Source organism: Phoxinus phoxinus, assembly GCF_949152265.1.
Source record: "Phoxinus phoxinus genome assembly, chromosome: 15".
NCBI lineage: Eukaryota > Metazoa > Chordata > Actinopteri > Cypriniformes > Leuciscidae > Phoxinus > Phoxinus phoxinus.
This window is the reverse complement of record NC_136890.1, coordinates 6,644,608-6,672,068: the sequence shown is the minus strand read 5'-3', so window position 1 is coordinate 6,672,068 and position 27,461 is coordinate 6,644,608. Positions and strand designations below refer to the sequence as shown.

General features: G+C 40.6%; 1 protein-coding gene across 1 annotated transcript; it reads left to right on the top strand.

Moving 5' to 3' along the window:
- Positions 1–1,008: 1,008 nt before the first annotated feature.
- On the top strand, positions 1,009–3,237 carry LOC307011541 (uncharacterized protein). Its single transcript, XM_079637326.1, has 4 exons — positions 1,009–1,455; positions 1,550–1,709; positions 1,987–2,084; positions 3,104–3,237. Exons 1-4 carry the CDS (start codon positions 1,273–1,275, stop codon positions 3,167–3,169), a joined length of 507 nt encoding a protein of 168 aa, XP_079493452.1. The 5' UTR covers positions 1,009–1,272; the 3' UTR covers positions 3,170–3,237.
- Positions 3,238–27,461: the final 24,224 nt, after the last annotated feature.

Sequence of the window (27,461 nt, the reverse complement as noted above, 5' to 3'; positions counted from 1 at the left end):
AATGTGTTATCTTTGCACGTTTCTGACCTTCATTTTAATGTATTTGAAACATTTTGTGTTTCTGAAACAGAGACACTTAAAGGGCACCTATTATGACATTTAAAATGTTCCTAATGTTGTTGTGGGAGTCCCCAACAACAGTTTTACATGCATGCAATGACAAAAAACACTTTTGTTTTCGTATAATATGCATTTATTTTTACCTGATTTGCTCACGGACTCCCAAATGATTCGTTCAACGACTCGTTTTTCAAACCCCTCCTTTGCGCGACGCTAATCTGCGTTGATTGGTCAGATGACCCAGCAGTGTTTACAGAGATAATACTTATTTTTAACACGGAGTGCAATGATGCTTTTATCAATTAAATTTTATTATAATAATGATTATAGTCCACTGCTTTATAGTTTGTAGTAAAAAACGAAAAATAAGATAAAGAATTTAATGTTATGTTAGCGAGCATAGCCCAGAGTTCATATTGTAAAAGCACAATCAGTCTTTGTTTGCATTAGCCCGATGCATAAACATAACGTTTTTACAAAAAAAAAAAAAAATGCAGTTACGTTACTACGAGGTATTACTCTATTCTTTAGACAACTCCGAAAACAACGACAAACACTTCACATATCTCAATACAATTGTCATTGAAGACCTAGAAGCTAAACGGTGCTTACACAACAAACAAAATAATTATTAAGCATGCTACATAAAATATAAAAGCAAAAATTATTAATAACACTTACAGGTTGTGATACGGAGGAGGAAGCTGATGCAAACACTTGGAACTGAACCTTCCTTCAATATCAGCCGGCTCGCGAATCCAAGTTTGATTGCATTTAAAAAGCAATCGTCTTCAAAATGACGCGAGCAAAGCTCAAGGCTCGGACTATACTTCTGTGGTATATATGAATTGTAGCCACTTAGTCTTCAAATGCTCCTCCTTGGGCAGATGAAAAAAGTTTGCTTTTGAGAACTTCAGAACACAGCGTCTCGTCGCCATTATATTTTCCCTGGCCTTGGAGCGCAATAAGTGGGCGTATCGTATTCAAATAACTTGACAAGTTGACGTCATCTAGTCAGAGAAAAAGCTTCGGTCTTCTAACGATTCATAAAAATGACTCAGAGTCGACTCTCACTTTTGAAAGACAATAACTTTATATACGGTGCACTTTCATATTTCAAACTTTGCAGGATGTTTTTGTTCACTTAGATCTATGTTACACACTACATGAAAGGTAAATTTCAAAATTCCATAATAGGTGCCCTTTAAGGCAATGTTGACCTGCCAGGATGTGATGGCAAAAAACATCCAGGAGATCCTCCTCCGGTTAAACCAGACTGGAGGGGCCAGCCAGGGTCCGGAGACCCCAATAGAAATTGATGTGGCCCAGTCTTTGGAAGAACTTGCTGTCTTAGAGGCAAAACTGAAAGAGCTTCCGGACTACAAGAAGAGATTGGTGGGTAATGGTTTAAACATAAAGCTATGTTTTATGTAGAGCTGAATATTTACCGCATTACTGATTTAAAATTTTCTGTATTACCTCTGTGTAGACACACCATCTCTGTCTGATTGGTGGAGCCAACCCGGGAGAAGCTACAAGGCGTATCATGAGGGCTGTAGCTTCTAGCAGTGTCTGGAAGAACTACAGCCTTCACGGGAAGAAGGGGAAAAAAACGTTGCTGCATACAGCAGTGTACCAGGTTATCAAACGTGAGTTTAATATAAGTGTTACTTTTGGTAATAATTGTGTGGATGTTCAACAACACAAATGCATTTATGCTTGTCTAAACAGTTTCTGCTTTACAATTGGTTCATGTTTCAAAATATAGCTTGCTATTTTCAAATCTAAAAGACAATATAAATATTAAATGCCCTTCTGCTTCATTTAATTTATATTTCAAATGAGTCCACCACTTGTTTTGTAAAACATATTGTAATTACACAAAAAATTTACAAAACATTTCTATTTTTTTATTCTACACAACAGGGGCTATCATGCTGAGTCGGTCCGGACTACAGGACAAAGCTGTGGAGGAACTCGTCACAAATGTTTTAAAACATGCGCCAGCCCACAGTAAACTACAGGTACAAATATACACTTCTTGTGAGCATTTCACTTAAAGGACTGTGGCAATTGACTCTTACTTGTAGGGATGGGCCGATACCACTTTCTGGAATGAGTAGCAGTATTTAGTATTTCATTTTTTGTACTTGCCGATATATACAGTTTACCGATACAAGTACTTTTAATAACTGTGCCAAATGTCACTCATCAAGCTAAAATTTGATCTCCTTAGATGTTGATCAACCAATTTCAACCAATTCAAATCTAGAAAGGTAAATGCTCCAACATTCAAAAGAACATCAAGAATGTATAATTTATATATTTATTATAGTTTGTCTCCTTCCCTAACTAGAAAGACAGAAACACGTTTGTGAAAAGCCAATGTATGGGGTGTATGTTTGTGTTTGCATTTGTACTCTACATTGCAGACATTTTTTTGTAAAATGAGAATGTCTGAAGTGAATTTATTCGAAGAGGGATAATGAAATATTTCAGTTAAGATCATGTTATTGTAATCAGTACACAATTTTAGCTGTTCTGTCACTGTTTTTTAACAAAATATACATAGGCTACATCACATTTCATACCATGAAAGAGAAAGTAGATTGCCGTTCTCACTAACGCAAAAGTCTATGCATAATGCTGGATACAGCTACGTCCATATTGAAACAGTTACGTGAATCAGACTTACCAGTTCGTTTTGTTGTTCCAATCGTTAAATTGTTGAGCAATACTTCTGTTTCCTATATATCTATATTTGTTGTACAGTAGGCTACTATTCCCCCTCTGGCACTTAAAGAAAACAACTATACGTTGCACAGCATAACGCTTTTAAATGTGGTGGAAGTATCGTCTTGTAGTATTGGGCCTGTTTTCACAAGTACGAGTACTTAAGCCAAGCATCGGGCCCGATACTGGTATCGGCCAATCCCTAGTTACTTGGTATAGTTACTCTTACAAAATGGTTAACACTTACTTCCTTGGTTGACATTAAATCTTGAAGGTCTGTTCACTGAATTTATTTAAATTGTTTCTCTAGGTGCAGTCAGTCCCAGAAGTGGCGGTCCCACAAGAGAATAACCAGCAATTCAGTGACACAGATTAAGATTCAGATGAAGACCTTTTTAAAGTTTTTGCATAGTGTTTTTTTTTTTTGGGCTTTAATGTATAGTTGTCATTTTTTCCCCATTTGTTATTATAGTGTCTGTTAAATTCTGTTAAATAAAATCTGCAAATACACTTCAGTTCTTTCAATTATTCTACAATGTTTTTTTAACATGTGTTTACATTAGTGAATGTTTAAACATGTTTTTACCAATTCAATTGTTTGAGTAAAATGTCAAGATTTGAACAGTAATGCTAGTTGAAACAACAAACTTCTGAAGTTCTGAACAAGAACCACAATTATAGATGTTGCTGTGACAGTAGGTAAATGCTAGTATAAATGGATGTCAATAAATCCACTGCAGAATGAATATATATGAATATATGAAAAAGTCATCAAATGACCAATCGGCGACCTTAATAACGTTGTCGCAACGTACTGGCTACGTACTGGGTACGTCACAGCAACGTCATCCAAAAGACGAATCGGCGACCAAAATTAAATAACGTTTAACTTACGTCCTGAAGACGTTGTCACGACGTCGGTTGGCGACGTCGTAGCGACCTCTTTTGGTGTTTCACTTTGACGGTTGTGGCGACGTCATATGCTAACGTAAGCGTGACTAAAAATGACCAGCACGTGACGTCGTCACAACGTCATATTGTTTGCTGGGTCAGAAGTTATAAGCAAAAACATAAATTATTCATATCTCCGGACCAGTAGGTGGCGCTGCGCCGAAACGCAGCAAGTAACCTCAGGTCATGCTTGTGACGACATGTACCAAATTTGGTCTGAATCCGATAAAGCGTTGTGGAGATACGGCCTTACGTCTGTTTTTGCAAGCGCTACGTAAAATTTATTTGCGCGGTATTCGAGAACGGTAATTCGAATCAACTTGAATTCCATAACTTTTGGTCGTCATAGTCTGGAGATGATCTGGTTCATTTTTCGTGAAATTCGGAGCAACGGCCTAGGAGGAGTTCGAAAAAGTAGGTTTTTCGGAAAATTCTAAATGGCGGGAAAACTATTATGACGGAAAATGACGTCATAGGGTGCAGTCGAATCGTCGTGAGCTCAGGAATCAGAGGAAAAAAGAATGTTGTTTCTAGCCCTTGTGGTTCAAAAGTTATTAGCATAAACATGAGTGAAACTTTGGACAGCTGGTGGCGCTAGAGGGAATGAGTTGGAGACTCCAAATTTGCTATGGTGATAGTTCAGGCTGTCCTCTATCACTGTGCCAATTTGTATAAGTTTCCCGCAAACGGTTCTATAGGCTGCCATAGACGCCCAGTCGGAAGAAAAAGAAAAAAAAGAAAAAGAAAAAGAAGAATAAGAACGGGAACAGATACAATAGGTGCCCGCACCTTCAGTGCTTGGCCCCTAAATATAGCTGCAAGCAGCAATCACCGGGGCCAAGCGCAAGCAAGACGACAAGACATGCCAAAGTGGCTGGGAGTGTGAGACCAACTGCAGCTAGGAGCAATTGAAGACATTTAAAGATGAATTTTGGCAAAATGGTTGAAAAATCACATACATTAACTAAAAATATGATTATCACTTTCGACCAATAGGTGGCGCAGTTACGAAACTGATGTGATGTGGTCAGAGTGAAGTGACAATGACACATACAAAGTTTGGTGTCAATATGTCAAGGCATTGCAGATATAAAGCCTGAATAGTCATTTTGGCATCATGCCTAAACTTTGCATCTGCGGTATACGAAAACGGTTTTATCTATCGACACGAAATCCATAACTTTTACTCGGCACGGTCTGGAGATGACACGATCCGATTTTGGTGAAAATCGGACCTTCGGATTAAGAGGAGTTCGAAAAAGTAGGTTTTAAAAGAAAATAAAGATGGCGGACAGGAAGTTTGACTGACTACGGCAAAATTGGTATCTATGTTTTCAGCATAACCCAAGGAATCTATTGAGATCAGTGTCATTACTATAGGCAAATTTATTTAAAAGTTATTAGCATTTTTGGAAATTTCATTATAACTTTTGACCAAAAGGTGGCGCTGTCTTGAAATCTTTTGAGTACCTTCAAGGCCTTGTACTGATGACCCATACTGAGTTTCGTAACGATACGTTCATGCGTTCATAAAATACAGCATTTTAGCACATAATTCAAAATGGCCGACGGCCAAAATGGCCGATATGGGAAAATTGGATATCAGTCAACTCAGCACGACGCCCTGAATCTAACGAGACCACTTTTGTGATTTTTGGACAAACCGTTCAGAAGTTATAAGCAAAAATATAAATTCTTCATATCTCCGGACCAGTAGGTGGCGCTGCGCCGAAACGCTGCATGTAGCCTCAGGTCATGCTTATGATGACATGTACCAAGTTTGGTCTGAATCCGATAAAGCGTTGTGGAGATACGGCCTTACGTCTGTTTTTGCAAGCGCTACGTAAAATTTATTTGCGCGGTATTCGAGAACGGTAATTCGAATCAACTTGAATTCCATAACTTTTTGTCGTCATGGTCTGGAGATGATCTGGTTAATTTTTCGTGAAATTCGGAGCAACGGCCTAGGAGGAGTTCGGAAAAGTAGGTTTTTCGGAAAATTCAAAATGGCGGGAAAACTATTATGACGGAAAATGACGTCATAGGGTGCAGTCGAATCGTCGTGAGCTCAGGAATCAGAGGAAAGAAGAATTTTGTTTCTAGCCCTTGTGGTTCAAAAGTTATTAGCATAAACATGAGTGAAACTTTGGACAGCTGGTGGCGCTAGAGGGAATGAGTTGGAGACTCCAAATTTGCTATGGTGATAGTTCAGGCTGTCCTCTATCACTGTGCCAATTTGTATAAGTTTCCCGCAAACGGTTCTATAGGCTGCCATAGACACCCAGTCGGAAGAAAAAAAAGAAAAAATATAGCTGCAAGCAGCAATCACCGGGGCCAAGCGCAAGCAAGACGACAAGACATGCCAAAGTGGCTGGGAGTGTGAGACCCACTGCAGCAAGGAGCAATTAAAGACATTTGAAGATGAATTTTGGCAAAATGGTTGAAAAATCACATACAATAACTAAAAATATGATTATCACTTTCGACCAATAGGTGGCGCAGTTACGAAACTGATGTGATGTGGTCAGAGTGAAGTGACAATGACACATACAAAGTTTGGTGGCAATATGTCAAGGCATTGCAGATATAAAGCCTGAATAGTCATTTTGGCATCATGCCTCAACTTTGCCACTGCGGTATACGAAAACGGTTTTGTCTATCGACACGAAATCCATAACTTTTACTCGGCACAGTCTGGAGATGACACGATCCGATTTTGGTGAAAATCGGACGTTCGGTCTAGGAGGAGTTCGAAAAAGTAGGTTTTAAAAGAAAATAAAGATGGCGGATAGGAAGTTTGGCTGACTATGGCAAAATTGGTATCTATGTTTTCAGCATAACCCAAGGAATCTATTGAGATCAGTGTCATTACTATAGGCAAATGTATTCAAAAGTTATTAGCATTTTTGGAAATTTCATTATAACTTTTGACCAAAAGGTGGCGCTGTCTCATATATTTTTGAGTACCTTTAGGGCGTTGTACTGATGACCCACACTGAGTTTCGTAACGATACGTTCATGCGTTCATAAAATACAGCATTTTAGCACATAATTCAAAATGGCCGACAGCCAAAATGGCCGATATGGGAAAATTGGATATCAGTCAACTCAGCACGACGCCCTGAATCTAACGAGACCACTTTTGTGATTTTTGGACAAACCGTTCAGAAGTTATAAGCAAAAACATAAATTCTTCATATCTCCGGACCAGTAGGTGGCGCTGCGCCGAAACGCAACATGTAGCCTTAGGTCATGCTTGTGATGACATGTACCAAATTTGGTCTCAATCCGATAAAGCGTTGTGGAGATACGGCCTTACGTCTGTTTTCGGAAGCGCTACGTAAAATTTATTTGCGCGGTATTCGAGAACGGTAATTCGAATCAACTTGAATTCCATAACTTTTGGTCGTCAAGGTCTGGAGATGATCTGGTTCATTTTTCGTGAAATTCCGAGCAACGGCCTAGGAGGAGTTCGAAAAAGTAGGTTTTTCGGAAAATTCAAAATGGCGGGAAAACTATTATGACGGAAAATGACGTCATATGGTGCAGTCGAATCGTCGTGAGCTCAGGAATCAGAGGAAAAAAGAATTTTGTTTCTAGCCCTTGTGGTTCAAAAGTTATTAGCATAAACATGAGTGAAACTTTGGACAGCTGGTGGCGCTAGAGGGAATGAGTTGGAGACTCCAAATTTGCTATGGTGATAGTTCAGGCTGTCCTCTATCACTGTGCCAATTTTCATAAGTTTCCCGCAAACGGTTCTATAGGCTGCCATAGACGCCCAGTCGGAAAAAGAAAAAAAAGAAGAAGAAATATAGCTGCAAGCAGCAATCACCGGGGCCAAGCGCAAGCAAGACGACAAGACATGCCAAAGTGGCTGGGAGTGTGAGACCCACTGCAGCAAGGAGCAATTAAAGACATTTGAAGATGAATTTTGGCAAAATGGTTGAAAAATCACATACAATAACTAAAAATATGATTTTCACTTTCGACCAATAGGTGGCGCAATTACGAAACTGATGTGATGTGGTTAGAGTGAAGTGACAATGACACATACAAAGTTTGGTGTCAATATGTCAAGGCATTGCAGATATAAAGCCTGAATAGTCATTTTGGCATCATGCCTCAACTTTGCCACTGCGGTATACGAAAACGGTTTCGTCTATCGACACGAAATCCATAACTTTTACTCGGCACGGTCTGGAGATGACACGATCTGATTTTGGTGAAAATCGGACGTTCGGTCTAGGAGGAGTTCGAAAAAGTAGGTTTTAAAAGTAAATAAAGATGGCGGACAGGAAGTTTGGCTGACTATGGCAAAATTGGTATCTATGTTTTCAGCATAACCCAAGGAATCTATTGAGATCAGTGTCATTACTATAGGCAAATGTATTCAAAAGTTATTAGCATTTTTGGAAATTTCATTATAACTTTTGACCAAAAGGTGGCGCTGTCTCATAAATTTTTGAGTACCTTTAGGGCGTTGTACTGATGACCCACACTGAGTTTCGTAACGATACGTTCATGCGTTCATAAAATACAGCATTTTAGCACATAATTCAAAATGGCCGACAGCCAAAATGGCCGATATGGGAAAATTGAATATCAGTCAACTCAGTATGACGCCCTGAATCTAACGAGACCACTTTTGTGATTTTTGGACAAACCGTTCAGAAGTTATAAGCAAAAACATAAATTCTTCATATCTCCGGACCAGTAGGTGGCGCTGCGCCGAAACGCAACATGTAGCCTCAGGTCATGCTTGTGATGACATGTACCAAATTTGGTCTGAATCCGATAAAGCGTTGTGGAGATACGGCCTTACGTCTGTTTTCGGAAGCGCTACGTAAAATTTATTTGCGCGGTATTCGAGAACGGTAATTCGAATCAACTTGAATTCCATAACTTTTGGTCGTCAAGGTCTGGAGATGATCTGGTTCATTTTTCGTGAAATTCGGAGCAACATCCTAGGAGGAGTTCGAAAAAGTAGGTTTTTCGGAAAATTCAAAATGGCGGGAAAACTATTATGACGGAAAATGACGTCATAGGGTGCAGTCGAATCGTCGTGAGCTCAGGAATCAGAGGAAAAAAGAATTTTGTTTCTAGCCCTTGTGGTTCAAAAGTTATTAGCATAAACATGAGTGAAACTTTGGACAGCTGGTGGCGCTAGAGGGAATGAGTTGGAGACTCCAAATTTGCTATGGTGATAGATCAGGCTGTCTTCTATCACTGTGCCAATTTTCATAAGTTTCCCGCAAACGGTTCTATAGGCTGCCATAGACGCCCAGTCGGAAAAAGAAAAAAAAGAAGAAGAAATATAGCTGCAAGCAGCCATTACGGGGCCAAGCGCAAAAGCAGACGACGAGATATGCCTACATGGCTGAAAGTGTGAGACAAACTGCAGCAAGGAGCAATTAAAGACATTTGAAGATGAATTTTGGCAAAATGGTTGAAAAATCACATACATTAACTAAAAATATGATTATCACTTTCGACCAATAGGTGGCGCAGTTACGAAACTGATGTGATGTGGTCAGAGTGAAGTGACAATGACACATACAAAGTTTGGTGTCAATATGTCAAGGCATTGCAGATATAAAGCCTGAATAGTCATTTTGGCATCATGCCTCAACTTTGCCACTGCGGTATACAAAAACGGTTTCATCTATCGACACGAAATCCATAACTTTTACTCGGCACGGTCTGGAGATGACACGATCCGATTTTGGTGAAAATCGGACGTTTGGTCTAGGAGGAGTTCGAAAAAGTAGGTTTTAAAAGAAAATAAAGATGGCGGACAGGAAGTTTGGCTGACTATGGCAAAATTGGTATCTATGTTTTCAGCATAACCCAAGGAATCTATTGAGATCAGTGTCATTACTATAGGCAAATTTATTCAAAAGTTATTAGCATTTTTGGAAATTTCATTATAACTTTTGACCAAAAGGTGGCGCTGTCTCATACATTTTTGAGTACCTTTAGGGCGTTGTACTGATGACCCATACTGAGTTTCGTAACGATACGTTCATGCGTTCATAAAATACAGCATTTTAGCACATAATTCAAAATGGCCGACAGCCAAAATGGCCAATATGGGAAAATTGGATATCAGTCGACTCAGCACGATGCCCTGAATCTAACGAGACCACTTTTGTGATTTTTGGACAAACCGTTCAGAAGTTATAAGCAAAAATATAAATTCTTCATATCTCCGGACCAGTAGGTGGCGCTGCGCCGAAACGCAGCATGTAGCCCCAGGTCATGCTTGTGATGACATGTACCAAATTTGGTCTGAATCCGATAAAGCGTTGTGGAGATACGGCCTTACGTCTGTTTTTGCAAGCGCTACGTAAAATTTATTTGCGCGGTATTCGAGAACGGTAATTCGAATCAACTTGAATTCCATAACTTTTTGTCGTCATGGTCTGGAGTTGATCTGGTTCAATTTTCGTGAAATTCGGAGCAACGGCCTAGGAGGAGTTCGAAAAAGTAGGTTTTTTGGAAAATTCAAAATGGCGGGAAAACTATTATGACGGAAAATGACGTCATAGGGTGCAGTCGAATCGTCATGAGCTCAGGAATCAGAGGAAAAAAGAATTTTGTTTCTAGCCCTTGTGGTTCAAAAGTTATTAGCATAAACATGAGTGAAACTTTGGACAGCTGGTGGCGCTAGAGGGAATGAGTTGGAGACTCCAAATTTGCTATGGTGATAGTTCAGGCTGTCCTCTATCACTGTGCCAATTTGTATAAGTTTCCCGCAAACGGTTCTATAGGCTGCCATAGACGCCCAGTCGGAAGAAAAAAAAGAAAAAAAAGAAAAAGAAGAAGAATAAGAACGGGAACAGATACAATAGGTGCCCGCACCTTCAGTGCTTGGCCCCTAAATATAGCTGCAAGCAGCAATCACCGGGGCCAAGCGCAAGCAAGACGACAAGACATGCCAAAGTGGCTGGGAGTGTGAGACCCACTGCAGCAAAGAGCAATTAAAGACATTTGAAGATGAATTTTGGCAAAATGGTTGAAAAATCACATACAATAACTAAAAATATGATTATCACTTTCGACCAATAGGTGGCGCAGTTACGAAACTGATGTGATGTGGTCAGAGTGAAGTGACAATGACACATACAAAGTTTGGTGTCAATATGTCAAGGCATTGCAGATATAAAGCCTGAATAGTCATTTTGGCATCATGCCTCAACTTTGCCACTGCGGTATACGAAAACGGTTTTGTCTATCGACACGAAATCCATAACTTTTACTCGGCACGGTCTGGAGATGACACGATCCGATTTTGGTGAAAATCGGACGTTCGGTCTAGGAGGAGTTCGAAAAAGTAGGTTTTAAAAGAAAATAAAGATGGCGGACAGGAAGTTTGGCTGACTATGGCAAAATTGGTATCTATGTTTTCAGCATAACCCAAGGAATCTATTGAGATCAGTGTCATTACTATAGGCAAATTTATTCAAAAGTTATTAGCATTTTTGGAAATTTCATTATAACTTTTGACCAAAAGGTGGCGCTGTCTCATAATCTTTTGAGTACCTTTAGGGCTTTGTACTGATGACCCATACTGAGTTTCGTAACGATACGTTCATGCGTTCATAAAATACAGCATTTTAGCACATAATTCAAAATGGCCGACAGCCAAAATGGCCGATATGGAAAAATTGGATATCAGTCAACTCAACATGACGCCCTGAATCTATCGAGACCACTTTTGTGATTTTTGGACAAACCGTTCAGAAGTTATAAGCAAAAATAGCCTTTTTTCATATCTCCAGACCAGTAGGTGGCGCTGCGCCGAAACGCAGCATGTAGCCTCACGTCATGCTTGTGATGACATGTAGGAAGTTTGGTTTGAATACGATTAAGCGATGCGGAGATACAGCCTTATGTCTGTTTTCGCAAGCGCTACGTAAAATTTGTTTGCGCGTTTATCGAAAACGGTTTGACGAATCAACTTGAATTCCATAACTTTTTGTCCCCACAGCCTGAAGATGATATGGTGCAATTTTGGTGCAAATCGGACAAACCGTCTAGGACGAGTTCGCAAAAGAAGGTTTTTTGGACAATTCAAAATGGCGGCCATATTTTTATGACGGAAAATGACGTCATAGGGTCCAGTCGAATCGTCGTGAGCTCAGGAATCAGAGGAAAAAAGAATTTTGTTGATAGGCCTTACGGTTTAAAAGTTATTAGCATAATATAAGTGAAACTTTGGACAGGTGGTGGCGCTAGAGGGAATGAGTTAGAGACACCAAAATTGGTGCAATTACTGTTGGGAATGTCCTCTATCAGAATGTCAAACCGGAACAACTTTCCCGCATACGCTTCTATGGGCTGCCATAGACGCCCAGTCGGAAGAAGCAGAATAATAATAATAATAAATATAGCTGCAAGCAGCAATCACCGGGGCCAAGCGCAAGCAAGACGACAAGACATGCCAAAGTGGCTGGGAGTGTGTGCAGCAAGGATCAATTGAAGACATTTAAAGATGAATTTTGGCAAAATGGTTGAAAAATCACATACAATAACTAAAAATATGATTATCACCTTCGACCAATAGGTGGCGCAGTTACGAAACTGATGTGATGTGGTCAGAGTGAAGTGACAATGACACATACAAAGTTTGGTGTCAATATGTCGAGGCATTGCATATATAAAGCCTGAATAGTCATTTTGGCATCATGCCTCAATTTTGCCACTGCGGTATACAAAAACGGTTTCGTCTATCGACACGAAATCCATAACTTTTACTCGGCACCGTCTGGAGATGACACGATCCGATTTTGGTGAAAATCGGACGTTCGGTCTAGGAGGAGTTCGAAAAAGTAGGTTTTAAAAGAAAATAAAGATGGCGGACAGGAAGTTTGACTGACTACACCAAAATTGGTATCTATGTTTTCAGCATAACCCAAGGAATCTATTGAGATCACTGTCATTACTATAGGCAAATTTATTCAAAAGTTATTAGCATTTTTGGAAATTTCATTATAACTTTTGACCAAAAGGTGGCGCTGTCTCATAATCTTTTGAGTACCTTTAGGGCGTTGTACTGATGACCCATACTGAGTTTCGTAACGATACGTTCATGCATTCATAAAATACAGCATTTTAGCACATAATTCAAAATGGCCGACAGCCAAAATGGCCGATATGGACAAATTGGATATCAGTCAACTCAAAATGACGCCCTGAATCTATCGAGACCACTTTTATGATTTTTGGACAAACCGTTCAGAAGTTATAAGCAAAAATAGCCTTTTTTCATATCTCCGGACCAGTAGGTGGCGCTGCGCCGAAACGGAGCATGTAGCCTCAGGTCACGCTTGTGATGACATGTAGGAAGTTTGGTTTGAATACGATTAAGCGTTGCGGAGATACAGCCTTACGTCTGTTTTCGCAAGCGCTACGTAAAATTTGTTTGTGGGTTTTTTCGAAAATTGCTAAGCGAATCAACTTGAATTCCATAACTTTTTGTCGGCATGGTCTGTAGATGATCTGATTAAATTTTCATGGAAATTGGAGCAACGGCCTAGGAGGAGTTCGAAAAAGTAGCTTTTTCGGAAAATTCAAAATGGCGGAAAACTTTTCATGGCGCAAAATGACGTCATTGGGTGCAATCGAATCGTCACGAGGTCAGGAATCAGAGGAAAAAATAATTTTGTTTCTAGCCCTTGTGGTTCAAAAGTTATTAGAATAAACATGAGTGAAACTTTGGACAGTTGGTGGCGCTAGAGGGAATGACTTAGACACACCAAAATTGGTGTATTTAATGTTGGGACTGTCCTCTATCCGAATGTCAAACCATTACAACTTTCCCGCGATCGGTTCTATGGGCTGCCATAGACTCCCAGAGCGGAAGAAGAAGAAGAATTATTTTTGGTACGGGAACAGATACAATAGGTGCCCGCACCTTCAGTGCTTGGCCCCTAATAATAAGGGAACCTTTTTGCCATTTATAGCGCCACCTATGGTCCGATCTGCATGAAACTCGGCACGCTTGTTCACCATGTCATGACACATATGCTCAGCGATTTTCGTGATGTTCTGAGTTTTTGTTTAGGATTTATAGGCTTTTGACTGTATTTTGCCCCGCCCATTTTCCAAATGACCCTGTTATAGCCAACCAAATGCAAAAATTCTACTTTTTTTCAAAAACTATTGATCGAGAGAGTCCAGAGAAATGTCCTAGACTGGTTTGGCTCCGGTCGGGCGAAAAACCAGGGACTAGTTCGCAAAAGTAGGTTTTGGACAAAATTCGACATAGCAGAATTTTTTTCTGGCCTAAATCGAAATCGGAGATGGCCATTTTGTCCGCCTTGAGCCAAGGATTCCAACGATTTGGGGCACTTGATCCTGGGACAAACGGTCTAAGAGCTATGATCAATTTTGAACTTTTGGTTGCTGTAGCGCCACCTATGGGCCATTCGGGGTCATACTCTGATAGGTTGTCCCCAAATTGAGGCCTACCATCTGGCCAGGTTTCACGTCTCTAGGCCTTACGGTTTGGCCTGCACGATGCGTTTTACGAATCCTTAATTACAATAGGGTTTCAGCATTTCATGCTTGAACCCCTAATAAGATTGAAGGCTTTTTGCCAGTTACAGCGCCACCTATGGTCCGATCTCCATGAAACTCTGCATGCTTCCTCACCATGTTCTGACACATATGCTCATCAATTTTGGTGAAGTTCTGAATTTTCATATGGGATTTATAGGCTTTTTAGTGTATTTTGCCACGCCCCTTTTCTAAATGACCCTGTTACAGCCACCCAAATGCAAAAGTTCAACTTTTTTTTCGATATTTATTGATCTAGAGAGTCCAGAGAAATGTCCTAGACTGGTTTGGTTCCGATCTGGTGAAAAACCTAGGACTAGTTTGCAAAAGTAGGTTTCGGACAAAATTCGACATAGCAGAAAATTTTTCTGGCCTAAATCGAAATTGGAGATAGCCATTTTGTCCGCCTTGAGCCAGGGATCACAGTGGTGTGAGACACTTGAGTCTAGGACAAACGGACTCTAGGAGTTATGGGCGATGTAGTACTTTTGCACTAAATCTGTAGCTGTAGCACAACGTAAAATTTGTTTGCGCGGTATTTGAGAACGGTTTGACGAATCAACACGAATTCCATAACTTTTTGTCGGTACAGTGTGGAGATGATACGATTCGATTTTGGTGAAAATCGGACAAACGGTCTAGGAGGAGTTCGACAAAGTAGGTTTTGACTGAAAATCAAGATGGCGGACAGGAAGTTCGGCCAAATATGGCAAACTTGGTATCTATGTTCTCAGCGTGACCCAGCGAATCTATTGAGACCAGTGGCATTTCAATAGGCAGATGTCTTCAAAGGTTATTAGCCTTTTTGGAAATGTTGTTATAACTTTTGACCACAAGGTGGCGCTGTTTCGAAACTTCTCACGCTCCTTCAGGGCATCGTGCTGATGACCCATACCATGTTTCGTAACAATCCATTCATGCGTTCTTAAAATACAGCATTTTAGCACAAAATTCAAAATGGCCGACAGCCAAAATGGCCGACATGGTAAAATTGGATATCAGTCGACTCAGCATGTTGGCCTGAATCTAACGAGACCAATTTGATGATTTTTGGACAAACCGTTCAGAAGTTATAAGCAAAAATAGCCTTTTTTCATATCTCCGGACCAGTAGGTGGCGCTGCGCCGAAACGGAGCATGTAGCCTCAGGTCACGCTTGTGATGACATGTAGGAAGTTTGGTTTGAATACGATTAAGCGTTGCGGAGATACAGCCTTACGTCTGTTTTCGCAAGCGCTACGTAAAATTTGTTTGTGGGTTTTTTCGAAAATTGCTAAGCGAATCAACTTGAATTCCATAACTTTTTGTCGGCATGGTCTGTAGATGATCTGATTCAATTTTCATGGAAATTGGAGCAACGGCCTAGGAGGAGTTCGAAAAAGTAGCTTTTTCGGAAAATTCAAAATGGCGGAAAACTTTTCATGGCGCAAAATGACGTCATTGGGTGCAATCGAATCGTCACGAGGTCAGGAATCAGAGGAAAAAATAATTTTGTTTCTAGCCCTTGTGGTTCAAAAGTTATTAGAATAAACATGAGTGAAACTTTGGACAGTTGGTGGCGCTAGAGGGAATGACTTAGACACACCAAAATTGGTGTATTTAATGTTGGGACTGTCCTCTATCCGAATGTCAAACCATTACAACTTTCCCGCGATCGGTTCTATGGGCTGCCATAGACTCCCAGAGCGGAAGAAGAAGAAGAATTATTTTTGGTACGGGAACAGATACAATAGGTGCCCGCACCTTCAGTGCTTGGCCCCTAAATATAGCTGCAAGCAGCAATCACCGGGGCCAAGCGCAAGCAAGACGACAAGACATGCCAAAGTGGCTGGGAGTGTGAGACCCACTGCAGCAAGGAGCAATTGAAGACATTTAAAGATGAATTTTGGCACAATGGTTGATACATTAACTAAAAATATGATTATCACTTTCGACCAATAGGTGGCGCAGTTACGAAACTGATGTGATAATGTCAGAGTGAAGTGACAATGACACATACAAAGTTTGGTGTCAATCTGTCAAGGCATTGCAGATATAAAGCCTGAATAGTCATTTTGGCATCATGCCTCAACTTTGCCACTGCGGTATACAAAAACGGTTTTGTCTATCGACACGAAATCCATAACTTTTACTCGGCACGGTCTGGAGATGACACGATCCGATTTTGGTGAAAATCCGACGTTCGGTCTAGGAGGAGTTCGAAAAAGTAGGTTTTAAAAGAAAATAAAGATGGCGGACAGGAAGTTTGGCTGACTATGGCAAAATTGGTATCTATGATTTCAGCATAACCCAAGGAATCTATTGAGATCAGTGTCATTACTATAGGCAAATTTATTCAAAAGTTATTAGCATTTTTGGAAATTTCATTATAACTTTTGACCAAAAGGTGGCGCTGTCTCATAATCTTTTGAGTACCTTTAGGGCTTTGTACTGATGACCCATACTGAGTTTCGTAACGATACGTTCATGCGTTCATAAAATACAGCATTTTAGCACATAATTCAAAATGGCCGACAGCCAAAATGGCCGATATGGAAAAATTGGATATCAGTCAACTCAACATGACGCCCTGAATCTAACGAGACCACTTTTGTGATTTTTGGACAAACCGTTCAGAAGTTATAAGCAAAAATAGCCTTTTTTCATATCTCCAGACCAGTAGGTGGCGCTGCGCCGAAACGCAGCATGTAGCCTCAGGTCATGCTTGTGATGACATGTAGGAAGTTTGGTTTGAATACGATTAAGCGATGCGGAGATACAGCCTTATGTCTGTTTTCGCAAGCGCTACGTAAAATTTGTTTGCGCGTTTATCGAAAACGGTTTGACGAATCAACTTGAATTCCATAACTTTTTGTCCCCACAGCCTGAAGATGATCTGGTGCAATTTTGGTGCAAATCGGACAAACCGTCTAGGACGAGTTCGCAAAAGAAGGTTTTTTGGACAATTCAAAATGGCGGCCATATTTTTATGACGGAAAATGACGTCATAGGGTCCAGTCGAATCGTCGTGAGCTCAGGAATCAGAGGAAAAAAGAATTTTGTTGATAGGCCTTACGGTTTAAAAGTTATTAGCATAATATAAGTGAAACTTTGGACAGGTGGTGGCGCTAGAGGGAATGAGTTAGAGACACCAAAATTGGTGCAATTACTGTTGGGAATGTCCTCTATCAGAATGTCAAACCGGAACAACTTTCCCGCATACGCTTCTATGGGCTGCCATAGACGCCCAGTCGGAAGAAGCAGAATAATAATAAATATAGCTGCAAGCAGCAATCACCGGGGCCAAGCGCAAGCAAGACGACAAGACATGCCAAAGTGGCTGGGAGTGTGAGACCAACTGCAGCTAGGAGCAATTGAAGACATTTAAAGAAGAATTTTGGCAAAATGGTTGAAAAATCACATACATTAACTAAAAATATGATTATCACTTTCGACCAATAGGTGGCGCAGTTATGAAACTGATGTGATGTGGTCAGAGTGAAGTGACAATGACACATACAAAGTTTGGTGTCAATATGTCAAGGCATTGCAGATATAAAGCCTGAATAGTCATTTTGGCATCATGCCTCAACTTTGCCACCGCGGTATACGAAAACGGTTTCGTCTATCGACACGAAATCCATAACTTTTACTCGGCACGGTCTGGAGATGACACGATCCAATTTTGGTGAAAATCGGAAGTTCGGTCTAGGAGGAGTTCGAAAAAGTAGGTTTTAAAAGAAAATAAAGATGGCGGACAGGAAGTTTGACTGACTATGGCAAAATTGGTATCTATGTTTTCAGCATAACCCAAGGAATCTATTGAGATCAGTGTCATTACTATAGGCAAATTTATTCAAAAGTTATTAGCATTTTTGGAAATTTCATTATAACTTTTGACCAAAAGGTGGCGCTGTCTCATAATCTTTTGAGTACCTTTAGGGCTTTGTACTGATGACCCATACTGAGTTTCGTAACGATACGTTCATGCGTTCATAAAATACAGCATTTTAGCACATAATTCAAAATGGCCGACAGCCAAAATGGCCGATATGGAAAAATTGGATATCAGTCAACTCAACATGACGCCCTGAATCTATCGAGACCACTTTTGTGATTTTTGGACAAACCGTTCAGAAGTTATAAGCAAAAATAGCCTTTTTTCATATCTCCAGACCAGTAGGTGGCGCTGCGCCGAAACGCAGCATGTAGCCTCAGGTCATGCTTGTGATGACATGTAGGAAGTTTGGTTTGAATACGATTAAGCGATGCGGAGATACAGCCTTATGTCTGTTTTCGCAAGCGCTACGTAAAATTTGTTTGCGCGTTTATCGAAAACGGTTTGACGAATCAACTTGAATTCCATAACTTTTTGTCCCCACAGCCTGAAGATGATATGGTGCAATTTTGGTGCAAATCGGACAAACCGTCTAGGACGAGTTCGCAAAAGAAGGTTTTTTGGACAATTCAAAATGGCGGCCATATTTTTATGACGGAAAATGACGTCATAGGGTCCAGTCGAATCGTCGTGAGCTCAGGAATCAGAGGAAAAAAGAATTTTGTTGATAGGCCTTACGGTTTAAAAGTTATTAGCATAATATAAGTGAAACTTTGGACAGGTGGTGGCGCTAGAGGGAATGAGTTAGAGACACCAAAATTGGTGCAATTACTGTTGGGAATGTCCTCTATCAGAATGTCAAACCGGAACAACTTTCCCGCATACGCTTCTATGGGCTGCCATAGACGCCCAGTCGGAAGAAGCAGAATAATAATAATAATAAATATAGCTGCAAGCAGCAATCACCGGGGCCAAGCGCAAGCAAGACGACAAGACATGCCAAAGTGGCTGGAAGTGAGAGACCAACTGCAGCAAGGAGCAATTGAAGACATTTAAAGATGAATTTTGGCAAAATGGTTGAAAAATCACATACATTAACTAAAAATATGATTATCACTTTCGACCAATAGGTGGCGCAGTTACGAAACTGATGTGATGTGGTCAGAGTGAAGTGACAATGACACTTACAAAGTTTGGTGTCAATATGTCAAGGCATTGCAGATATAAAGCCTGAATAGTCATTTTGGCATCATGCCTCAACTTTGCCACTGCGGTATACGAAAACGGTTTCGTCTATTGACACGAAATCCATAACTTTTACTCTGCACGGTCTGGAGATGACACGATCCGATTTTGGTGAAAATCGGACCTTCGGTCTAGGAGGAGTTCGAAAAAGTAGGTTTTAAAAGAAAATAAAGATGGCGGACAGGAAGTTTGGCTGACTATGGCAAAATTGGTATCTATGTTTTCAGCATAACCCAAGGAATCTATTGAGATCAGTGTCATTACTATAGGCAAATTTATTCAAAAGTTATTAGCATTTTTGGAAATTTCATTATAACTTTTGACCAAAAGGTGGCGCTGTCTCATAAATTTTTGAGTACCTTTAGGGCGTTGTACTGATGACCCATACTGAGTTTCGTAACGATACGTTCATGCGTTCATAAAATACAGCATTTTAGCACATAATTCAAAATGGCCGACAGCCAAAATGGCCGATATGGGAAAATTGGATATCAGTCAACTCAGCACGACACCCTGAATCTAACGAGACCACTTTTGTGATTTTTGGACAAACCGTTCAGAAGTTATAAGCAAAAACATAAATTCTTCATATCTCCGGACCAGTAGGTGGCGCTGTGCCGAAACGCAGCATGTAGCCTCAAGTCATGCTTGTGATGACATGTACCAAATTTGGTCTGAATCCGATAAAGCGTTGTGGAGATACGGCCTTACGTCTGTTTTCGCAAGCGCTACGTAAAATTTATTTGCGCGGTATTCGAGAACGGTAATTCGAATCAACTTGAATTCCATAACTTTTGGTCGTCAAGGTCTGGAGATGATCTGGTTCATTTTTCGTGAAATTCGGAGCAACGGCCTAGGAGGAGTTCGAAAAAGTAGGTTTTTCGGAAAATTCAAAATGGCGGGAAAACTATTATGACGGAAAATGACGTCATAGGGTGCAGTCGAATCGTCATGAGCTCAGGAATCAGAGGAAAAAAGAATTTTGTTTCTAGCCCTTGTGGTTCAAAAGTTATTAGCATAAACATGAGTGAAACTTTGGACAGCTGGTGGCGCTAGAGGGAATGAGTTGGAGACTCCAAATTTGCTATGGTGATAGTTCAGGCTGTCCTCTATCACTGTGCCAATTTGTATAAGTTTCCCGCAAACGGTTCTATAGGCTGCCATAGACGCCCAGTCGGAAGAAAAAAAAGAAAAAAAAGAAAAAGAAGAAGAATAAGAACGGGAACAGATACAATAGGTGCCCGCACCTTCAGTGCTTGGCCCCTAATAAGAACCGGAACGAAAACAATAGGTGCCTCCGCACTTTCAGTGCTTGGCCCCTAAATATAGCTGCAAGCAGCAATCACCGGGGCCAAGCGCAAGCAAGACGACAAGACATGCCAAAGTGGCTGGGAGTGTGAGACCCACTGCAGCAAGGAGCAATTAAAGACATTTGAAGATGAATTTTGGCAAAATGGTTGAAAAATCACATACAATAACTAAAAATATGATTATCACTTTCGACCAATAGGTGGCGCAGTTACGAAACTGATGTGATGTGGTCAGAGTGAAGTGACAATGACACATACAAAGTTTGGTGTCAATATGTCAAGGCATTGCAGATATAAAGCCTGAATAGTCATTTTGGCATCATGCCTCAACTTTGCCACTGCGGTATACGAAAACGGTTTTGTCTATCAACACGAAATCCATAACTTTTACTCGGCACAGTCTGGAGATGACACGATCCGATTTTGGTGAAAATCGGACGTTCGGTCTAGGAGGAGTTCGAAAAAGTAGGTTTTAAAAGAAAATAAAGATGGCGGACAGGAACTTTGATTGACTATGGCAAAATTGGTATCTATGTTTTCAGCATAACCCAAGGAATCTATTGAGATCAGTGTCATTACTATAGGCAAATTTATTCAAAAGTTATTAGCATTTTTGGAAATTTCATTATAACTTTTGACCAAAAGGTGGCGCTGTCTCATAAATTTTTGAGTACTTTTAGGGCGTTGTACTGATGACCCATACTGAGTTTCGTAACGATACGTTCATGCGTTCATAAAATACAGCATTTTAGCACATAATTCAAAATGGCCGACAGCCAAAATGGCCGATATGGGAAAATTGGATATCAGTCGACTCAGCACGATGCCCTGAATCTAACGAGACCACTTTTGTGATTTTTGGACAAACCGTTCAGAAGTTATAAGCAAAAATATAAATTCTTCATATCTCCGGACCAGTAGGTGGCGCTGCGCCGAAACGCAGCATGTAGCCTCAGGTCATGCTTGTGATGACATGTACCAAATTTGGTCTGAATCCGATAAAGCGTTGTGGAGATACGGCCTTACGTCTGTTTTCGCAAGCGCTACGTAAAATTTATTTGCGCGATATTCGAGAACGGTAATTCAAATCAACTTGAATTCCATAACTTTTGGTCGGCATGGTCTGGAGATGATCTGGTTCATTTTTCGTGAAATTCGGAGCAACGGCCTAGGAGGAGTTCGAAAAAGTAGGTTTTTCGGAAAATTCAAAATGGCGGGAAAACTATTATGACGGAAAATGACGTCATAGGGTGCAGTCGAATTGTCTTGAGCTCAGGAATCAGAGGAAAAAAGAATTTTGTTTCTAGCCCTTGTGGTTCAAAAGTTATTAGCATAAACATGAGTGAAACTTTGGACAGCTGGTGGCGCTAGAGGGAATGAGTTGAAGACCCCAAATTTGCTATGGTGATAGTTCAGGCTGTCCTCTATCACTGTGCCAATTTGTATAAGTTTCCCGCAAACGGTTCTATAGGCTGCCATAGACGCCCAGTCGGAAGAAAAAGAAAAAGAAGAATAAGAACGGGAACAGATACAATAGGTGCCCGCACCTTCAGTGCTTGGCCCCTAAATAGCTGCAAGCAGCAATCACCGGGGCCAAGCGCAAGCAAGACGACAAGACATGCCAAAGTGGCTGGAAGTGAGAGACCAACTGCAGCAAGGAGCAATTGAAGACATTTAAAGATGAATTTTGGCAAAATGGTTGAAAAATCACATACAATAACTAAAAATATGATTATCACTTTCGACCAATAGGTGGCGCAGTTACGAAACTAATGTGATGTGGTCAGAGTGAAGTGACAATGACACATACAAAGTTTTGTGTCAATATGTCAAGGCATTGCATATATTAAAGCCTGAATAGTCATTTTGGCATCATGCCTCAACTTTGCCACTGCGGTATATGAAAACGGTTTCGTCTATCGACACGAAATCCATAACTTTTACTCGGCATGGTTTGGAGATGACACGATCCGATTTTGGTGAAAATCGGACGTTTGGTCTAGGAGGAGTTCGAAAAAGTAGGTTTTAAAAGAAAATAAATATGGCGGACAGGAAGTTTGGCTGACTATGGCAAAATTGGTATCTATGTTTTCAGCATAACCCAAGGAATCTATTGAGATCAGTGTCATTACTATAGGCAAATTTATTCAAAAGTTATTAGCATTTTTGGAAATTTCATTATAACTTTTGACCAAAAGGTGGCGCTGTCTCATAAATTTTTGAGTACCTTTAGGGCGTTGTACTGATGACCCATACTGAGTTTCGTAACGATACGTTCATGCGTTCATAAAATACAGCATTTTAGCACATAATTCAAAATGGCCGACAGCCAAAATGGCCGATATGGGAAAATTGGATATCAGTCAACTCAGCATGACGCCCTGAATCTAACGAGACCACTTTTATGATTTTTGGACAAACCGTTCAGAAGTTATAAGCAAAAACATAAATTCTTCATATCTCCGGACCAGTAGGTGGCGCTGTGCCGAAACGCAGCATGTAGCCTCAAGTCATGCTTGTGATGACATGTACCAAATTTGGTCTGAATCCGATAAAGCGTTGTGGAGATACGGCCTTACGTCTGTTTTTGCAAGCGCTACGTAAAATGTATTTGCACGGTATTCGAGAACGATTATTCGAATCAACTTGAATTCCATAACTTTTTGTCGGCAAGGTCTGGAGATGATCTGGTTAATTTTTCGTGAAATTCGGAGCAACGGCCTAGGAGGAGTTCGAAAAAGTAGGTTTTTCAAAAAATTCAAAATGGCGGGAAAACTATTATGACGGAAAATGACGTCATAGGGTGCAGTCGAATCGTCATGAGCTCAGGAATCAGAGGAAAAAAGAATTTTGTTTCTAGCCCTTGTGGTTCAAAAGTTATTAGCATAAACATGAGTGAAACTTTGGACAGCTGGTGGCGCTAGAGGGAATGAGTTGGAGACTCCAAATTTGCTATGGTGATAGTTCAGGCTGTCCTCTATCACTGTGCCAATTTGTATAAGTTTCCCGCAAACGGTTCTATAGGCTGCCATAGACGCCCAGTCGGAAGAAAAAAAAGAAAAAAAAGAAAAAGAAGAAGAATAAGAACGGGAACAGATACAATAGGTGCCCGCACCTTCAGTGCTTGGCCCCTAAATATAGCTGCAAGCAGCCATTACGGGGCCAAGCGCAAAAGCAGACGACGAGATATGCCTACATGGCTGAAAGTGTGAGACAAACTGCAGCAAGGAGCAATTAAAGACATTTGAAGATGAATTTTGGCAAAATGGTTGTAAAATCACATACAATAACTAAAAATATGATTATCACTTTCGACCAGTAGGTGGCGCAGTTACGAAACTGATGTGATGTGGTCAGAGTGAAGTGACAATGACACATACAAAGTTTGGTGTCAATATGTCAAGGCATTGCAGATATAAAGCCTGAATAGTCATTTTGGCATCATGCCTCAACTTTGCCACTGCGGTATACGAAAACAGTTTTGTCTATCGACACGAAATCCATAACTTTTACTCGGCACAGTCTGGAGATGACACGATCCGATTTTGGTGAAAATCGGACGTTCGGTCTAGGAGGAGTTCGAAAAAGTAGGTTTTAAAAGAAAATAAAGATGGCGGACAGGAACTTTGATTGACTATGGCAAAATTGGTATCTATGTTTTCAGCATAACCCAAGGAATCTATTGAGATCAGTGTCATTACTATAGGCAAATTTATTCCAAAGTTATTAGCATTTTTGGAAATTTCATTATAACTTTTGACCAAAAGGTGGCGGTGTCTCATAAATTTTTGAGTACCTTTAGGGCGTTGTACTGATGACCCATACTGAGTTTCGTAACGATACGTTCATGCGTTCATAAAATACAGCATTTTAGCACATAATTCAAAATGGCCGACAGCCAAAATGACCGATATGGTAAAATTGGATATCAGTCAACTCAGCACGACGCCCTGAATCTAACGAGACCACTTTTGTGATTTTTGGACAAACCGTTCAGAAGTTATAAGCAAAAACATAAATTCTTCATATCTCCGGACCAGTAGGTGGCGCTGTGCCGAAACGCAGCATGTAGCCTCAAGTCATGCTTGTGATGACATGTACCAAATTTGGTCTGAATCCGATAAAGCGTTGTGGAGATACGGCCTTACGTCTGTTTTCGCAAGCGCTACGTAAAATTTATTTGCGCGGTATTCGAGAACGGTAATTCGAATCAACTTGAATTCCATAACTTTTGGTCGTCAAGGTCTGGAGATGATCTGGTTCATTTTTCGTGAAATTCGGAGCAACGGCCTAGGAGGAGTTCGAAAAAGTAGGTTTTTCGGAAAATTCAAAATGGCGGGAAAACTATTATGACGGAAAATGACGTCATAGGGTGCAGTCGAATCGTCATGAGCTCAGGAATCAGAGGAAAAAAGAATTTTGTTTCTAGCCCTTGTGGTTCAAAAGTTATTAGCATAAACATGAGTAAAACTTTGGACAGCTGGTGGCGCTAGAGGGAATGAGTTGGAGACTCCAAATTTGCTATGGTGATAGTTCAGGCTGTCCTCTATCACTGTGCCAATTTGTATAAGTTTCCCGCAAACGGTTCTATAGGCTGCCATAGACGCCCAGTCGGAAGAAAAAAAAGAAAAAAAAGAAAAAGAAGAAGAATAAGAACGGGAACAGATACAATAGGTGCCCGCACCTTCAGTGCTTGGCCCCTAAATATAGCTGCAAGCAGCCATTACGGGGCCAAGCGCAAAAGCAGACGACGAGATATGCCTACATGGCTGAAAGTGTGAGACAAACTGCAGCAAGGAGCAATTAAAGACATTTGAAGATGAATTTTGGCAAAATGGTTGAAAATCACATACAATAACTAAAAATATGATTATCACTTTCGACCAATAGGTGGCGCAATTACGAAACTAATGTGATGTGGTCAGAGTGAAGTGACAATGACACTTACAAAGTTTGGTGTCAATATGTCAAGGCATTGCAGATATAAAGCCTGAATAGTCATTTTGGCATCATGCCTCAACTTTGCCACTGCGGTATACAAAAACGGTTTCGTCTATCGACACGAAATCCATAACTTTTACTCGGCACGGTCTGGAGATGACACGATCCGATTTTGGTGAAAATCGGACGTTCGGTCTAGGAGGAGTTCGAAAAAGTAGGTTTTAAAAGAAAATAAAGATGGCGGACAGGAAGTTTGGCTGACTATGGCAAAATTGGTATCTATGTTTTCAGCATAACCCAAGGAATCTATTGAGATCAGTGTCATTACTATAGGCAAATTTATTCAAAAGTTATTAGCATTTTTGGAAATTTCATTATAACTTTTGACCAAAAGGTGGCGCTGTCTCATAAATTTTTGAGTACTTTTAGGGCGTTGTACTGATGACCCATACTGAGTTTCGTAACGATACGTTCATGCGTTCATAAAATACAGCATTTTAGCACATAATTCAAAATGGCCGACAGCCAAAATGGCCGATATGGGAAAATTGGATATCAGTCAACTCAGCACGACGCCCTGAATCTAACGAGACCATTTTTGTGATTTTTGGACAAACCGTTCAGAAGTTATAAGCAAAAAAATAAATTCTTCATATCTCTGGACCAGTAGGTGGCGCTGCGCCGAAACGCAGCATGTAGCCTCAGGTCATGCTTGTGATGACATGTACCAAATTTGGTCTGAATCCGATAAAGCGTTGTGGAGATACGGCCTTACGTCTGTTTTCGCAAGCGCTACGTAAAATTTATTTGCGCGGTATTCGAGAACGGTAATTCGAATCAACTTGAATTCCATAACTTTTGGTCGTCAAGGTCTGGAGATGATCTGGTTCATTTTTCGTGAAATTCGGAGCAACGGCCTAGGAGGAGTTCGAAAAAGTAGTTTTTTCGGAAAATTCAAAATGGCGGGAAAACTATTATGACGGAAAATGACGTCATAGGGTGCAGTCGAATCGTCATGAGCTCAGGAATCAGAGGAAAAAAGAATTTTGTTTCTAGCCCTTGTGGTTCAAAAGTTATTAGCATAAACATGAGTGAAACTTTGGACAGCTGGTGGCGCTAGAGGGAATGAGTTGGAGACTCCAAATTTGCTATGGTGATAGTTCAGGCTGTCTTCTATCACTGTGCCAATTTGTATAAGTTTCCCGCAAACGGTTCTATAGGCTGCCATAGACGCCCAGTCGGAAGAAAAAGAAGAAAAAGAAGAATAAGAACGGGAACAGATACAATAGGTGCCCGCACCTTCAGTGCTTGGCCCCTAAAAAGAAGAATAAGAACGGGAACAGATACAATAGGTGCCCGCACCTTCAGTGCTTGGCCCCTAAAAAGAAGAATAAGAACGGGAACAGATACAATAGGTGCCCGCACCTTCAGTGCTTGGCCCCTAATAAGAACGGGAACAGATACAATAGGTGCCCGCACCTTCAGTGCTTGGCCCCTAATAATAATAAGAACGCCAACAAAAACAATAGGTGCCTCCGCACTTTCAGTGCTTGGCCCCTAATAATAAGAACGCCAACAAAAACAATAGGTGCCTCCGCACTTTCAGTGCTTGGCCCCTAAATATAGCTGCAAGCAGCCATTACGGGGCCAAGCGCAAAAGCAGACGACGAGATATGCCTACATGGCTGAAAGTGTGAGACAAACTGCAGCAAGGAGCAATTAAAGACATTTGAAGATGAATTTTGGCAAAATGGTTGAAAAATCACATACAATAACTAAAAATATGATTATCACTTTCGACCAATAGGTGGCGCAGTTACGAAACTGATGTGATGTGGTCAGAGT